Genomic DNA, 17,977 nt, shown 5'->3' with positions numbered 1-17,977 from the left:
CTTCGGCGGCTCTCAGCTCAGGAGTGTCTTGCCGGCGCTTCCGTGCAGCTTCGGATTCGCGGGCTCTCACTGCAGCCGCTCTCCGAGCCCTGCGCTCACGACAAAAGTAAAAGCGCGAGATCGGAACGACGACAAAGGTCCCTTTGTCGTCGTTCTAGTCTCGCGCTATAACAATTGTCATGTCACACCAACTAGCCCAAACCACCACGCTCCGCTGATACTCGAAGCACACAGACTGTCAGCGAAAGAGGAAGCGCGCCAAGAGCGAACGTATTAGGGTTCCTCGAGGGGGGCGCGCGCATCGAAGAACCCTGGAACGCTTGCTATGGCTGCGCCTCTAGCGGTCTCCAATCATACTAGAGAGCGCATCGAAGTGGAGCGAGCGCCGCCGCACCATCAAGTGTGCAAGTCGAGTAGTAGCTCGAGAGCGGCTCAGCACCATCGTCATCGCCATAGATGTGACTCGATGGATAATGGCCTATGCCTTAAGGAGCTTTGCCTCTAAAAAAACGTATTACAACAACAATTTGGGAATTTCTCAACGACCATACAGTCACGCCCGGCTTCCATACGTTTTTTTTTCTACTTTTGGCTATTTTATATCCTTCTCTGAAAGTAATTTGACGAGCTCACACAAACTACTTCGGTGTCTACATTCTCCGGATTGAACCCACGAAAACGCCCCTGCAAGTCTTCGCTCCTGGAAGTTCTTGCCGTCAACCTAAATCTTTGCAACAGCGTCTTTTTAACCTTGACATAATCCATGGAGTCACCGGTGTGCTTTTTTCGACAAGACACGGTGTCACACAGACTGAGTGTTGTTGCTCCCTCTTTTATGTCCCAACCTTGACCCCTGGAAACCCGTTGAATTCTATATAAATACGCTTCTAAACGTCACGTCTTCATTGAATGGAAGCATTAACTTTACAGGACATTTGCAGGTGACTTTAGATATTCCTCTTTTTCCTATCATAGTATACGCCCGTATTTGTACCAGGTGGGACATTATCTCTTGACAAGGGAGTGGGCAAGGAGGTCCCGTGCAATATATAGAAGACATGTATAAACTCCGCTAGCCGCTATGAAGCATACGGTGACGTCAAGCATTTAAAAACGAGCGCAATAACAATTGTTACATTGAATCGCAAATCGGTTCGTTCACTCAAGGCGCGCAAACGAGAGTGTTCGCCGAAGACGTCCGCATTCCCAACGTTTTTTCTTCCTTTCCTGTCCACATCAACAGCAGTGTGATCGGCGTCTGGGGCACCCCAACGCGCACAGAGCGCCCACATGAAGGGTGAACGTGTAATCAAGCTAATAATAGTTCGAAGGGAAGGCCGGGCCGTATCTCTGCACCATGGCGCTAGAGATGGCGTGCAGCATCTCGTACTTCTGGAAGGAGATGGTGCGACCGTCGTGCCTGAAGCTGCCCGCCCACATGTCGTCACCGAGGTCATCAAACACGACGCATCGGTCGCCAGGGTAGGCGTCGAGCAACGCATTAATCTGCGAGAATGCAAGAAAACAAAAAAAGAAGGCAGCTTAACTGGCCAAACCTGGCTAAGACCGTCTGAAGAGTGGTAGAGCGGTACCGGTGGCATCATACTGCTATTTCGTAGCCTGAATTTGCTCATAACGTTTTGTGGACCGGAGTTGAGTAGTGGGCATGCCTAAGTTCTGTGGCACATACCTAGTGAGCTTGTTTAGAAGTCTTCGTTTCTAGCGAATTGGTGGTGGGTTGTGGGAACTGTCCAGTTTCTGTGCACATAGAGTCACGTTTCGCTTTGAAGAAATTAACCACGGCCTTAGAAAGATTCGCTGTTGAAAATGTAGATGAGAAGAGAGACGGCATGAAGACGATGTGACTGTAATAATCACAGAACTTCCTTACGACATTTTCTACATGAACCACGGTGCTGTGTACGCTGACCCATTATGGAAATTTCGATGCTTGTGACTCGAACGAACTTGTGGCTTTGCTTATTGTTATGCCTTGGCTTTTGCTTCGAATGAAGGATTAAGGTCAGTGTTTGAGCGAGTTAGTAATTCATCGTGACGCAAATTGGAGGACGATAGAGCTCTGACTTCACGCTTATAGGCCCCGATAGCGTAGTCGGTCCTCGTGCACGACGCTTTCTGAACTGCTAAGGCTGCTTCGGTTTTCCGTGCGTGCGTCAACCAAGCGGCTGTACAAGTGCGCAAGTGTACAAACGTACAAGTGCGCCGCGTTTGCAAAAAGCACAGTGACCATTGCACAAGAGGTGCTCACCTTGTGAGCGATCGTACTGGCGTCGTCGTAGGCGAAAAACCCTTTGAGGTTGCCCCCGACACGCAGACTCCAGAAGTGCGTGTGAGTGGTGTCGTTGAACTCGTACTTGAAGGCGTCCGACTGCAGCGGGTATTCCTTCGTGCGGTTGTCGATGGAGGTGAACTGTCAACGCGGTGCAGCAGGCGTCACGCCATGTGCAGAAGAAAAAGAAAACAATATACGGCACGTTAAACTAATAACATAGACAACAACACGGAAATGTGCGCAAAAGGAGTACTGATTCGCGCACGTAAAATTTAAGGCCTTTTTAATGCACTGAAGATGAAAGTCTGGTGAGGCTGCGGTTTCGAGTCGCTTTCGAGCCCATGCGCACCTCTGTGCATGTTGGTGTTCCAGTGTCCGTTGTTCTTGTGAACAAACCCCATGCGTCTGCCCCATGGCTAGTCCAACTGGCAACTGTGATAATAGCGCCAGCGCAATCTGCACGTCACGAGACAAAGGGCCACGACGATTTGTGGGAAGTGGAAAATAGTGGATTGGTGGGACAATTGGAAAATAGGTTCTGTCGAGGGGGCGAGCTTCTACGCATCCTTTTTCTGTGGACGCGGCCAGCCAGAACCTGGCCATACGATGCTGTCATACTTCTCTATTGCTCCAAGTAAACATTTAGAAGCTGCAACATAGGGCGTTTCGGCGATGTCGGCGTCTCTGGTTATGAATTGTCCGTGACCGAAAGTTCGAAGTAGATTAAGAATTAAGGAAGGAGCTGTAAGGCGCCCACACACTCTTTTTCCTGGCGGCACGGTCCATGTCTCCACCGAGAAGCGAAGACAGGCTAGTGGGAAGGCGATACAAACATGGTCCGATCACGCTATCGCGTTCTGCCCTTTTCTTAGCATCTTCGACTTCAGGCTGTATGCTACATCTCTACACAGGTGCGACATATTCTAGAGGTCCGTTTCAATTGCAGATCCTGCATAGATTAATTCAGCTCGCGCTGTTGAAGTGATCGGCAAACTCACCCTGTAACGAGAGTACCGTATGACGCTGTCGTCCTTGTCCTCCATCTCCACCCTGAAGTCGATATTGCGGAACGAGTTTCGGGCGTAGTTTATCGACGACGAGATCGAGAAGCAGATCTTGTCACGGTTCAAGAGCTGCTTGTAGTGTGGGAATTCATTCAGCATATCCAACTGCGAGATGTGAGGCACAGTGAAAAAGCAGATTTAGCGCGAGCTCGTTAGCAATTGAAGGTGACCGCTGCCAAACTGAAACAGAACATGGGTTAGAAGAATTGAGGCTGCAAATACTACGATTTTCACAAGGGTGGCCAAACAATGTTGCCAGATCCAAAGTTTATGTAAGGCAGCGTTTGAGTATGGCAGGGCAACAGCTATAATCGGAGTTCTTGCTTTAAGGAATGCTGTCCAAATGATAAAATCCGCGATAAACCTTACTCAAAAATTTTTTAATTGAATGTATGTAAGGAGATTTCTGAGCACTTTTATATTCCCATGTATTCCTTGTTGATGAGGCTTAATAGAGACTTGAGAAAATGAGCTGATATCGTTCTTTGTGCATTTGCCATGAAGGCGAAAGTCATTTTTTATTCTCGATCAATTGTATCGATCCTTCCGCACTGAAATCTTCCTGCTCACTTGGTTTTGCACCCTTTTTTGACTCGGCAACGGTGTCGTGTGATGACGTGATCGTGTGACGCCATGTCTCGGCGTCACAAGTTGTGGATATTTGTGACATAACGGCGACGACATCACATGATTCGATGTCATCACTCGGAAAGGTTCACGTGGATTTTTGGACAGGGCTAGACATTACACCAGTGCAAGACTTCATTGGTCTCGGCAGTTCCACGCTAGTCTCTCGAACGGAAACACCAACGTAGCCACTTAAGGCTTATACCCTACAAAATATCCTTCCTCGTATTTGTAGATCACCCTTCAACGACACTGAAAGCACAACTTTGCTGCTAAGAGATGCTGTCAGAAAACGCACCAAAACGAAATACAGTTGGCGATGGCAACTTGACGATATTTACCAATTACCTCTGAAGTCATAGACGCTGACGGTTTCTGCTAAAGCCTACGTTAGCAGAACTCGCTGTTGGGCTAGTTAGTGCATGTCTGCATTAAAAAGTCAATTAACTAGCTCCCGTCCTGTCTATGTGTTTTCTTCATTAGTGTAGTCGTGATTATGGCGCTAAATTTACATTTAATTCAGCCCACGTCAGCCTTCCCCGGTATAAATGGATTATACTTTGTTATAAGTAGGCAAAAGTCCTTACACGAGGAGTTTAAGAAAATTTTTTCTGGTTCCGCAAAATCTACTGAAGAAATGTGGCCAAAATAGAAGAGAAGGCATTGAAGTTTACGAGGTCGCAGTGCCATTCAGGTGTCGTGTTTACAAAGTGACATCCGGTGAAATAAAAATTTTGACCTCAGTTTTCTCTTACGATAACGAACCTTCGAAAGCGATATTAACGACTATAGGTCTGTGACCAGATACGCTGCCAGTCTAGGTTGTTTTGTTGAGTATGACCTCTGGGTTGACCTGAAGAAAATTCCAAGATGATGATGAAGCTGGTTTTAGTACCCTCCTGGTGTTACTCTCACCAGGACAACAACAACAACAACAACAACAACAACAACAACAACAACAACAACAACAACAACAACAACAACAACAACAACAACAACAACAACAACAACAACAACAACAACAATAATAATAATAATAATAATAATAATAATATTATTATTATCTGGGGTTATTTCCATAAAAGAGAATATAATTATGAGGGACGCCGTAGTGGAGGGCTCCGGATGTTTCGATCACCTGTGGTTCTTTAAGGGGCACCTAAATCTAAGTACACCAGCCTCAGACATTGTCGCCTTACTCTCGCCAGGAGTCGATATCGAGTCAACACAGACAACAATAGTGACACCCGGGCACAAACACTGACCATGCCTCGAATGCCGGGCAATATTCCGCGTAACGGGTTGGGCGGCGACGCCCAAAGAAACCTGGGGCTGGCTCCCACCACCTGGACCGTGTTGGGTTCGTCAGTCGTGTTGCTCGTGCTGAGGCCCACGATGTCGGCGACGCTGCAAAGTTGGGCCCGAGCGAAAGGGCAAGTTATAGATGTTGGCAAAGACTACTCTTTCCATTACCTTGCACCAATATTTAGAGAATTACATAAAAGCCTATCACCAAACGTTGCAGATGTCATCTGATAGCATTACCTGTTCACATACCGCCGTCTGTCCCTGGGAATAACAACAAGTTCGCGATGACAGTGGCTGTATTGTCGACGCTCCCCGGCTTCAGTGTACTAATCTTGAGTGGCCACCACCTTTTGCGATTCATTTTCACATTACATAGCTATGCCTGAATAACCTCCCATTGGCTAGGCAAGTTTCACCGGCCAGAGACTGACAGCCATCTAGTGACCAAACCATTACGGTGGACCACAGGCTATCAAAAAAAAACTGAGGCGAGAGCATTAGTGGTTGACAGCCATTAGGGTCAGCTTCCGTTGCTTTACGTAGCATATCGATACTGCCAAGCAATCAGCGAAGTCGCCGCTCAGGCATATCACTGACAGCGCGACATAGCGTGCAGCGGCCATGATGATCACAGATGGTGACGTCAAAACATTTGTTGGCTCTACTCATATGCTCAGTGGAAGAGATATCAAGTGAACCCCACCCACAACAATGGTGCATAGAAAGCTTACCCGAGCAAGTCAAGTGATTAGTAATAAGAGGTAGAAAGTGAATCAAAGCCACAGGGAAGCATAGACAGATTACCCGAGGAAGTTCCTGACGTGCCTCTCAGAGATCACAGCGTCCCCTCCCGGCCACACGGCGGCAGTGTGTAAGTAGGTCCACTCTGAACGTATGATTGGCTTATCTGGGCCTCTGAAGATGCTCTCCTAAAAAAGGCGAAAGAAAACAGATACACCAGTCGCGACCAAGAAGTAAAAGGTTGAATCTACAATTAGCTAGATGGCAAGCCATAAAGCTAACCGTTAGCAATATTTACTACGCGTCTATTCTCTGCAGGACGACTGTGGTCAGGAACATGTTGATTTAATTAATTTCATGGCTGCACGCAACCAAACGGCATATGAAGATGAAGTAAAGATAGCTATTTCAGTTTAATTCTTACCAGCAGTAGTTCCTCGAACTGCACCCAAAACCACGAAGTACACGGGCGTTTTTGTATTTTGCCCTCCATCGAAATACAACGGGCTTGTACGGGAATCGAACCCGCGTCCTCTAGCTTAGCAGTGCAACACTTTACTTTGCCGCTAAGCTATTTAAAGCATGGAAACCATGCGCGCTAACGTCGGCATTTGTATCAGTGAGTTTGCCAACATTTTTTTTAGAAGTATGCGAACTAAGTTCCAGTCTTACGTGCCGACCTTCCGTTCCAGTCTTAAGACTCTTTCCTAAAAAAATTTAATTTTCATTTTCGTCATTCATAACTGTCGTGAAAAAAAAAAACTCACTATAAGAATCCATTCAGAAGTTGTTTGTGTACGTGTGCACGCGCGTACGTGTGCGTAGATGGCGGTGAAAACATTTATTTACAAATGAGAGGTGACCTCTTTAGAGATCTCTACAGACTACGTGGAGTTCGTCCGTCTAAAGTGGTAGCGGTGGTACGCAATTTGATGGAAACCAAATTCACAGGCATGGCAGGATCAGCAACTTCCCGAGTAGTCCTGGACTTGATACTAGCAATTCTTGATTGATTGATTGATATGTGGGGCTTAACGTCCCAAAACCACTATATGATTATGAGAGACGCCTACTAGCAATTCTTCCTCTTTCCTCAAAGTGAAAGTGAAGTTGAAGACTTTTTTGAATGCCTCTTTCATCCAACTGTATCTGCTTCAGTGAACCGACCCCTCCATAAATAAAGTCATCGGGCACGTCAACGATTTGAAAAAAAGCAGTATGTTTTGTCGAAACAAAGTACATACTTTGGTCAAGAATGTTTCTTATAAGTCCGTTGACAGTATGCCAGAGGAAAATCATGTATATACATAGCTCGCTGTTAGTGTGAGGGACGGTATGAATGGCAGGGCCTAGTTTGATAATGCAGCACGCTGAGAGCACGGGCTCGCTGGTTCGAATCTCCAGTGCCTGGCTTAGAATTTTAGATTTTTTCTAATTATATATATATATATATATATATATATATATATATATATATATATATATATATATATATCAGCATCAGCATCAGCAGCAGCCTGACTACGTTCACTGCAGGACAAAGGCCTCTCCCATGTTCCGCCAGTTAACCCGGTCCTGTGCTTGCTGCTGCCAATTTATACCCGCAAACTTCTTAATCTCATCTGCCCACCTAACCTTCTGTCTCCCCCTAACCCGCTTCCCTTCTCTGGGAATCCAGCTAGTTACCTTTAATGACCAGCGATTATTCTGTCAACGTGCTACATGCCCAGCCGATGTCCATTTCCTCTTCTTGATTTCAACTATGATATCATTAACCCGAGTTTGTTCCCTAATCCACTCTGCTCTCTTCTTGTCTCTTAAGGTTACACCTACCATTTTTCTTTCCATTGCTCGCTGCTTCGTCCTCAATTTAGGCTGAACCCTCTTTGTAAGTCTCCAGGTTTCTGCTCCGTAGCTAAGTACCGGCAAGATACAGCTGTTATATACCTTCCCCTTGAGGGACAGTGGCAATCTACCTGTCATAATTTGAGAGTGCTTGCCGAATGTGCTCCACCCCATTCTTATTCTTCTAGTCACTTCAATCTGGTGGTTAGGCTCTGCGGTTATTACCTGCCCTAAGTAGACACAGTCTTTTACAACTTCAAGTGCACTATTACCTATCTGGAATATATATATATATATATATATATATATATATATATATATATATATATATATATATATATATATATATATATATATATATATATATATATAAAGTACAATACAAAGTTCGATACAAAGTAGCTTGCAGAATGGATACTTACGTTGTATTGTTCTTCGACTTTAAACGCTCCTCTCATGTCCTTGATGATAGTGTTTATTACCGCGAATCCGCTGAACCGTGACGAGTTGATCGGGCCGAACATCTGCCGATGTGTCAGTTCGTACAGCGAATCGTGCACGATGTTCGTCTCCCACAGACTTACCCTGTGAAGCAATGACGAGAGAAGAAAATAAAAAGGATCAGGAGTGCTCTTCCTGCCGAGAAAATGGGGGCAAGCTAAGGTTGGCGTTTGCAGGTCTTACGTATAGCATTCATTATGGCAACTTGGCAGCGCGAACGAACGAGACCAAGTAAGAAGGTACACAAACAGGCGCCGGCTGAAACTTAGGTTTAATACGGTACGGTACAAAGTAAAGGATCCGGAGAAGTGCCACACTTTAGAGCGACACCGCGGGCCACTCCCAGGTGGGGACAGTCAGACCTATCCTAACTGCCGCATCGCAGGCTCCCTGGCTAGCCCAAAGTTGATGCCGATATTCCTAGCTCTTGAGGTCCGAGTTGCAATTCTGCTTCGTGAGGTCCTTGTAACGAAGTGATGAGGGTCCCGCCAAAGTATATCCTCTAAATCCTACATTACCCCGCAGGGAGGGCACTGCGAGCTGAAGTCACTTGGGAATAGACAGTGCATGAAAGCGACACTCGGATAAGAATAGTTTGCAAGTTTAATCGTAGGAGAAATATACAAAACAGACGAGAAGGGAATGAGGATCAGCCAGCATCAGGAGTAGTCAAGAAACCCAATCAACTACGATTAAACACAGGTTTCAGCCTGCGATTGTTTGCGTACTATTCTTTTATCTCCCGTTTGTTCACGCTGCCAAGTGGCGCCGCCTACTATTTCGTTCATATCGGGGATTCATCCATATGTGTCACTCCGTACAGCGAACCGTCACCCACGTGCTTAGCAGTGCAACATTTCACTTGCTACGGGCAATAGGGACAATCATGTGCTCACACCCAGGCAACAATGAAACGCGGCAACGTAAAATGACGAGAGAGCTCGATAAAAGATCAGACTGCAGACTGCCATTGAGCATGGATTATTGAAAAACGGCGCGTACAAATCAGCGCGCGTTTAGCGCCACTTTAAAGGCAGCATTTCTATTCGCGCGCGTGCATTTTTTAAATTCACACTTACAATACCATGGACACTTATGAAGCAATGAGTGAAAAATACAGAGACAAAATGACACGTGTTCTCATATACGGCCGGCCTGTTTGAAAAAAAGCCACAGCTTTGCCGCAAACTCGAAGCAATGAACGCGATAGCAACAAATTGGAAGATCACCCGCAGAATGGCAAACAGATCAAAACGTGCCACGAGTTTCTCACGCACTAATGACGCACGAAACGTACTTACAGGTACAGATGAACGCGAGCAAGAATCTTAGTTGGTACTTCGCTGTGTTTCAAAAGCGCGCCCTTTTCTCAAACGGAGACGGTGAAATGGTTGCAGTGACTTTTGTGCGCCCGGTAACTACAACAGAATCGTTCCAGTGAAAGCTCAAGGCCACTGAAGACTTACGGTCCTCACCATTGCGAGCTAAAGGTGCGCGAGTGAGCGTCTACGTCTCTCCTCTTCGAAGGGGCAAAGTACGCGTGGGCAGAGTGTACTTGAAGTAGCGTGGGAGATGAGAGCGCACGACGCCGTGTCGTGACGATGTGGCGACGCGTGCCCACTGCGCCACCTTGCTGGTATTGCTTAAAACACAATAGTTCCCCCCGAGATGCCCGTCACCAGCAGTAAAAGGTAGATATAAATACCCGTAGCTTGCCGTTTCAACGTTGAAGAAGGTGCTCCTTCGTGGCTAAGTGGATAACACCTCACAATTCAGAGGTTCCATGTTCAATAACGCGGAAAAGAGTCTTTTTCTGGATTATATTTCATTCTTGCGTTTTTATACATTTATAGATACGTATACGTATACAGTGAGTGACGGCGACACCGGCGGCTCAATCCAACTGAGGGTGTCCATATAATTGCTATCGCAATAAAAGAAACAGCTCTGCTTGCAGGAAATCGTGCAAGGCTGAGTCACCGCACAGCTGGAGGCAGATATTTGACTCTGGCTTGGCTTTTACCTTCTCAAGTCTATTTTTCCCACTTACTGCTGTACCATGCTAAATAAGACTATTCCTGCCCTTTTTATCCTTAGTCTCTATTTCCATCCATCCATCCATCCATCCATCCATCCATCCATCCATCCATCCATCCATCCATCCATCCATCCATCCGTCCGTCCGTCCGTCCGTCCGTCCGTCCGTCCGTCCGTCCGTCCGTCCGTCCGTCCGTCCGTCCGTCCGTCTATCTATCTATCTATCTATCTATCTATCTATCTATCTATCTATCTATCTATCTATCTATCTATCTATCTATCTATCTATCTATCTATCTATCTATCTATCTATCTATCTATCTATCTATCTATCTATCTATCTATCTATCTATCTATCTATCTAATTTTTTCTTTATCTTTTTTGTATCTCACTATTTATATGTTGCGATTACGACGCTCGCTTTAGGATCGTGAACATGCTGGTTCGAACTTTGCCTCACAAAAAAAAAAACTTTCTCACTAACAACCTAACTTTCCATTTCTTCCATCTTGCCTCTCTGTACTCGCTCTCTTCCGCACTATAGTTGAATCCCGGGCCGGACAAATTGACGCACCTGTTCTGGCAGCAGTGTTCCTGACAGCATAAGAGGACGAAGGTGAAAAGGGGAACGAACAGAGTGTGGGTCGGTTCATAATGACGAAAGTTTTCTGCCTCCGACACGTGTCGGATCTCGAGCACAACATCTATGCCGTAATACGCTTCTATATTCGGTCATTCCAGCGACGCAGGCAGCGCCATGTAGCCGTGCTCCGAAGCTGTCGCATGGTGATAAAACTGCGACGCAGTTCGGTCTCTCAATAGTCATAAGCCAATGAACGCGTCTTCACGCTCTGCGACGCTGACGTAAACGCTCGCGACTGTCATCGTCTCGTCCGCCATTTGTACCTTCCGCTGCGCCGCGTATAGCCGCTGGAATGATCGAATCACTATTGGAAACTCACAGGAGTCGTAGGAACGTGGCGCCCCACATGCCGAGGTACCAGTCGGCGTGCGCGTAACGGAGGCGTTGCACGAAGTTGACCGCATTGTCCGCCATGCTCAGATTGTACCAGTACGTTGGATCGTCGTAGTACAATATGTGAGTCCTCCCTGAAAGAGGGAGATAAACGCTATAAATTCATTGCAGTGACCACTACAAGAACAAGAAGATATTCTCTGGGTGACGCAAGGCTCATTGTTCAGTAGGTATTCTATAGGTGTTTCATAGGTGGCTATAGCAAAGCGCAGTAGAACGCCATGGTTTACATGTCCCGCTAGTGTCTGGAACATAACTTAGCTTGTGCTTGTTCATATTGGTATTAAATATCTTCATTTTAAAGGACTGGATGTGCAAGACGCCCCGCTAAAGTCTTGGAAGCGAGCTGAGCTAGTACTTGTTCATGTTGGTACTTCAATTTAAAGAATTGGATGTGCAAGGATGTCACGCTAAAGTCTTGAAACAGAGCTGAGCTAGTGCTGGTACATATTGGTACTTATTCATTAAAGGACTGGGCGTGCAAAGACATCCTTCCGCTAACGCCTTGAAACAAAGCTGAGCTATAGTGCTTGTTCATGTTGGTATTAAATATCTTCATTTTAGAGGACTGAACGTGCAAAGACATCCCGCTAACGTCTTTAAACAGAGCTTAGCTAGTGCTTGTTCGTGTTGGTATTAAATATCTTCATATCAAAGGATTGGATGTGCAGAGACGTCCAACTGAAGTCTTGGAAAAGAGCTGAGTTAGTTCTTGTTCATGTTGGTACTTCTTCATTTTAAAGGACTGGGCGTGCAATGAGGTCTTCCCGCTAACTTCTTGAAACAAAGCTGAGCTAGTGCTTGTTCTTGTTGGTATAAATATGTTCATCTTAAAGGACTGAATGTGCAAAAACGTCCCACTTTAGTCCTGGAATATAGTTAACTTATTGCTTGTTCATGTTGGTACTTCGTTTTAAAGGATTGGATGTGGAAGGACGTCCCACTAACGTGTCGAAACAGAGCTGAGCTAGCACTTGTTCATGTTTGGACTTCATTTAGAGTACTGGACTTGAAAATACGAAAACAAGAGAGAAGTCGACAAAAAAAGCGACCGCCGTTATTCTTCCGTTCTTCGTGCACAGATGCCACAAATATCCCAATGCAACCCCAGGATTGAGATTAAGAAACGTGTGCACTTGGTGCCATCTTATGGCGGCATTAACGCCGAATTGCCGTATCTGAATAACTGAATGAGGAATAGGTATATATCACGAAAGAAAAAAGCTAACTATACAAGGTACTGGTACCCTCAGTTGTATACAAAAGAGACCCACTGGAATATTCTGGTAAAATATAAGTGTTGCACAAAACGTGTGGCATAACGAAGCAAATTTCGGTTTCGTTGTACCCTAACAACATTGCTGGTGTTAAGGCTAGAAAAGCATCATCTGCGCATTCTCACGTGTTAACGTTTTTCTGGTGAAAACGAGAGGCTCGTGGTTGACGTTGATGGCGTAGTAGAATGCCCGGATGTAGACGTAGTCGGTGCACTGGTCCGTCTTGTTCCAGATGTCACGCGTGATGTACTCGAATACGCAGATCAGGGTGAAGTTGCCTGCGAGATGCACCGGGTGCACTTGTGGAGAACCGAAGCCTGTTCAATGCCGCATTTATGCAGCAGTGCATAAACTCGTGGTGCCCTATTTAACGCCTCTGATAACCACCGGGAAGCGTTCTCAGAGGCAATACAATCGAACGCACGTGCGAGACAACTTTATATACGAGCAGCGAAGGTTCGTGTCGTCGTTCCGAACTGCCCCAGGAGTGCCCCCGAAGAGCATAGATGCATCAATGCTTTTCGAGTGGAAGCCATGTCCCGGGTATTCCAGGGCAGTCCGGCATGACCAATCGAAGACAGCGTTATGGCCAATGTGTACCCTTGGAAGCGATCTCACGAGTTTCAATAACACATTGTGATTCATACTTCGAATTCAATATTTAGCCGCATGCCCTAATGTTCTCTCGAAGTTTCCTAGGGTACGTTCTACGCATGTCGTAGGCACGGAAGTTTCAACGGCCTCCAGGCGTCGCTATTCCAGCAGGCCTATTTCGAAACGGAATGCGTGGTTTGATATATTATAACCCTGAAATAGCAGTCATAATTATTTCTTTCGATCACATCGCGCTTGATTTAGGTGAACTCCTTGAGACAGCATATCTTCGCTGCCAGCTTTGTCAAAACCGGAACGACCACATTTTAGAGGACAAGCAATAGTTGCTCAAACGCAATATCACTTTGCAACACATTTTTTTTCTGTAAATAAATGCCGCGACGTTTTTATTTACTCGGATTATAACATTTTCAGCTTGAAATAAACGTAGCGAGTTCAGCGCTTAAAAATTCGACAGAACCCGTGCACCATGGGTAATAATGTTGAGGAAGCACACGGCGAAAAGTTGACTGCAGCGCAAATTATTTATTGAGCGAAACGTTACGAAATGACGCTAAAGATGTGCAAGAATGTTTTACGCAGACTTAAAGTCAAGGGTCACGTATCTTTTATATAAATGGATGTTTATAGTTACATCACGTTGCAAAAAACAACATGGTCGTTATCAACACGAGAAGCGGTAAGCTGATACGTATGTTCGCAAGGATGCAAGCGCTGGATAGTGCTACGTAAAGCAACTTCAGTGGAAGGCACTAGACTACGCTCGACCTTAACCCGACGTCACGCCTGCATCACAGGAGTGCATATGAGACATTGATAAAACAAGATACCCAGCACTGCATCGCTTTGCCGTGGTGGTCTAGTGGCTACGGTACTCGGCTGCTGACCCGCAGGTCACGGGATCGAATCCCGGCTGTGGCGGCTGCATTTCTGATGGAGGTGAAAACGTTGTAGGCCCGTGTGCTCAAGATTTGGGTGCTCGTTAAAGAACCCCAGGTGGTCAAAATTTTCGGAGCCCTCCACTACGGGGGTCTCACATAATCATATGGTGGTTTTGGGACGTTAAATCCCACATATCAATCAATCAATCAGTCAATCAATCCATCAATCGATCAATCGATAAATCAATCAATCAGCACTACATTCACAGCTGCCATTTCTCCAATATTTAACCTGCATATGGTCCATTTCCAATGTAGCTCTCAGACCTTACGTGGATCTGATGTAGATCACTTGATTGCCGCGCAGAATGATTGCGCTTGATTGCTGCTGGGATCCTCATTTTTACTGTTTGCATTCGTCAGGTCAGCATTGTCAATGCCAGGTTATTCTTAATCACCCATTTAAATTACCAATATCTGTTCTCGCCCTTCCAGAGCATATATAAGCCTTCAATCACATGTGGTGCAAATCCGCATACAGTGGCAGTGACGTATTTGCCACACGTGTCCGGACAAAAGGATTTAAAACAAAAAGGGTGACGGAATTTCAATGTATTCATGTCATGACTAGGCAGACGTATTCGTCAAACCCTTTCACCCTTCCACACAAATTTTTGTCGGTTATAAGTTCAGGAGGCGATCCAAAGAGCACCAAAGATACATACGTTGATTGAAACGCTCAGAGTGCCTACAGTTCGCTAAGAAGTGCTTCGCATTTAATACTGGCAATACTTAAAGCACCGTGTTTGGAGGGAGCTCAATGTTTTTTTTTTACTTGCAGTCGGTTACAATGGGCATGTAGCGGAGTTTCGCAGCCCACAACCAGGGCTGCGCCACCGTATCGCTTTGCACACGTTCGATTGCTTCTACAGATTTTATGCAAAAATTCATACGCGTGTACTTACGAGGTGGTTTCCCTGGTCGAGACGCTGAGAAAAAAAAAAGAGTAGAAAAAAATGTGGGCGACAATTCAACGGCAAACGCGAATAAATGCGTCAGCGTTTAGCCAGACTTCTCAATTAAGCTACGTTGTACTTTGTAGACTTCCGTTACGTCACTTGAAATACCGGCTACGCATTGACATCACTTCCCATTTCGATCACGTGACTTCGAGTCACACCTTTACCGTTCCAACAATGCCAGTCGGCCGTGTAGTGCAATGTAATTAACGCGAAGGACTCGCGGTGCAATATCACTAAGCCGGATAACTATTACTGTTGTCGAAAGAAAAGACAGACTACCCGCAGGCTGCGAAAGTGATTTAGGGCACCGATGCAGAGTGCTCTTCAGTGGTGTAATGTTCGCACTAAGCAGATTATGTAAATGGGCGTACGCGAGTTCATGGAGCTATGGATATTGTCATGTGGTTGTCAGTCCATAAATGTGAAAAGATTTATTGGGCGAACTTTGCCCAGTAAAAGAATTAACACACAATCTGACTGTAGCGTAAACTTGCCGTCTGTTATGTACATCAATGATGGAACCTTTCTGCGCTATTGCTGTTGCTCGCGTAAGCTACCGATTAAACTTGAGTAGTCGTTTCCTGCTCGTGATCTCAAGATAACAGAGCAAACCATGACAATCGCGAAGCTCCTCATACACGCGGCGCAGCGTGCGCCGAGCGACGGAGTTTTTGCGGGTAAAACTTCACCACACAAAAGACATGGGTGCATGACAATATTGTAAAGCAAAAAGTAACATCAAACCAGTCCTCGCGGTGCCTGCCTAGACTATACTATCGTTCGTATGGCAGCTCTGTACGGCTAAAACTGGCGTTTACACGGATACGACACTTACGCGGCGCCGTCAACTTGGTGGTTTGTACGCAGACTGAGTGTAGCAAATAAACGTACATGTTCAGTCTAAACGTGCCCCTGTAAACACAAATCGCAACGCACGGATAGCAGACGATACGGTGCGGTTTGCTGAACACTACCGTGTTTACTGTGTCGCACTTACTGTAGGGCTGGTACGGCGTTGTCATCGGCACAGATGGAGTGGGCGGTGAGGTAGTCGTTGTACTTAGAGTCGTTGACGTCGAACTTGGAGTCGACATGGGAATCGTAAAATACGGGAATCGTAAGAGACGGAATAGATGGTCTTATGGTCCTGGGGCTGCTCGTTTACACCTGCGACTTCCACCGACCGCGCAATGGTTTGCGACAGGCAACCCAAAAGCGACCGATGTTCGCACCTGTGTGCGTCACTACCCGTCTCCCGTCTGCTCGCTAATGCATCGCATTGCCATTGGTCCGTGAATTAAGCTGACGTCATCTTACTGCGCATGGGGTTGGTTTAGGGCTTTGCGATCGCCGTCTATTCGAACAAAACATCGAGCAGCGAGCGAGTGAGCCAGGACAGCCTCGTGGCGACTAAAGCGGTTCCTTGCGACTAACTTGGTCGCGCGGCCACTTCTATAGTCGCAGGTGTGAACGAGCATTCAGAGTCGTTGTTGTTAAAGCTGCAGGAGCGAAATTGGGTGGCTGAAATGAATAGAACTTACTCTCCCAGGTTATATTTGTTTCCCCGAAGGAAACTCGCACGACAGTGTACTCAATTATACGAAGGTTATACCCAGCCCGACTCGAACGGACCTCAATTCGTCTGTCTGGCTTTACTAGGACGCAAAATCAACCAAACATTCAGGAGCCATCTCCTTATCAAGCAAATGGGGTCAAAGGAAGCTCGATTAGCATACAGCTTTCCTTCTTTTTCTTTCTTTCTTTTTTTGCAGAGGCACGATGCCAACCACGCCCTACGTAATTAGCATCATGCTCAATTACTCACGCCATGCCTATAAGGACTCACATAGTGCTTACTTAGCAACGGCAGCATGTGTCGTTGGACGACTGCCTGGAGGTCTAGGGCGGCCACTCGGAGTTCGGGGCCCTAGGCTCGGCGTTATGCTAGGAGGGCCAGGATGTGTCGTTGAACGACTGCCTGGAGGTCTAGGGCGGCCACTCGAAGTTCGGGGCCCTAGACTCGGCGTTGTGCTAGGAGTGCCAGGACGTGTCGTTAGACGACTGCCTGGAGGTCTAGGGCGGCCACTCGAAGTTCGGGGCCCTAGACTCGGCGTTATGCTAGGAGTGCCAGGATGTGTCGTTGAACGACTGCCTGGAGGTCTAGGGCGGCCACTCGGAGTTCGGGGCCCTAGACTCGGCGTTGTGCTAGGAGTGCCAGGACGTGTCGTTCGACGACTGCCTGGATGTCTAGGGCGGCCACTCGGAGTTCGGGGCCCTAGACTCGGCGTTGTGCTAGGAGTGCCAGGATGTGTCGTTGGACGACTGCCTGGAGGTCTAGGGCGGTCACTCGGAGTTCGCTGCCCTAGACTCGGCGTTGTGCTAGGAGTGCCAGGATGTGTCGTTGGACGACTGCCTGGAGGTCTAGGGCGGCCACTCGGAGTTCGGGGCCCTACACTTGTCGTTTCGCTAGGAGTGCCAGGACGTGGCGTTGAACGACTACCAGAGGGTCTCGGCGGAGTGGGCCTATGTCGTCCGGGCGTGGAAACCCTAGGTGTTACCTGTGAAAACACACGAAACATTCAGTGACAGGGGCCGTGGAGGTTGTCCTTGCGGTGAAACAACTGGACCTACAATCGTGAGCACGCACAGCGTAAAGGCACGTTCACATCGAGTGTGGATTCGGAAAGCGGAAGCGAATTATCCGCAGAAGCGGAAAATCCACGACAGCT

General features: G+C 46.8%; 1 protein-coding gene across 1 annotated transcript; it reads right to left on the bottom strand.

Moving 5' to 3' along the window:
* Positions 1-1,314: 1,314 nt before the first annotated feature.
* LOC142767175 (uncharacterized) lies at positions 1,315-16,342 on the bottom strand. Its single transcript, XM_075868393.1, has 10 exons — positions 16,246-16,342; positions 15,192-15,215; positions 12,856-13,008; positions 11,380-11,527; positions 8,301-8,463; positions 6,097-6,221; positions 5,250-5,391; positions 3,292-3,462; positions 2,270-2,431; positions 1,315-1,506 (listed from the first exon to the last, which is right to left on the bottom strand). Exons 1-10 carry the CDS (start codon positions 16,340-16,342, stop codon positions 1,315-1,317), a joined length of 1,377 nt encoding a protein of 458 aa, XP_075724508.1.
* Between the last annotated feature and the right edge of the window lie 1,635 nt (positions 16,343-17,977).

The sequence above is a fragment of the Rhipicephalus microplus genome, chromosome 7 (genome assembly GCF_043290135.1).
Source record: "Rhipicephalus microplus isolate Deutch F79 chromosome 7, USDA_Rmic, whole genome shotgun sequence".
Classification (NCBI taxonomy): Eukaryota; Metazoa; Arthropoda; class Arachnida; order Ixodida; family Ixodidae; genus Rhipicephalus; species Rhipicephalus microplus.
The sequence above is the reverse complement of the archived record's forward strand: the minus strand, read 5'-3'. Positions and strand labels throughout refer to the sequence as shown.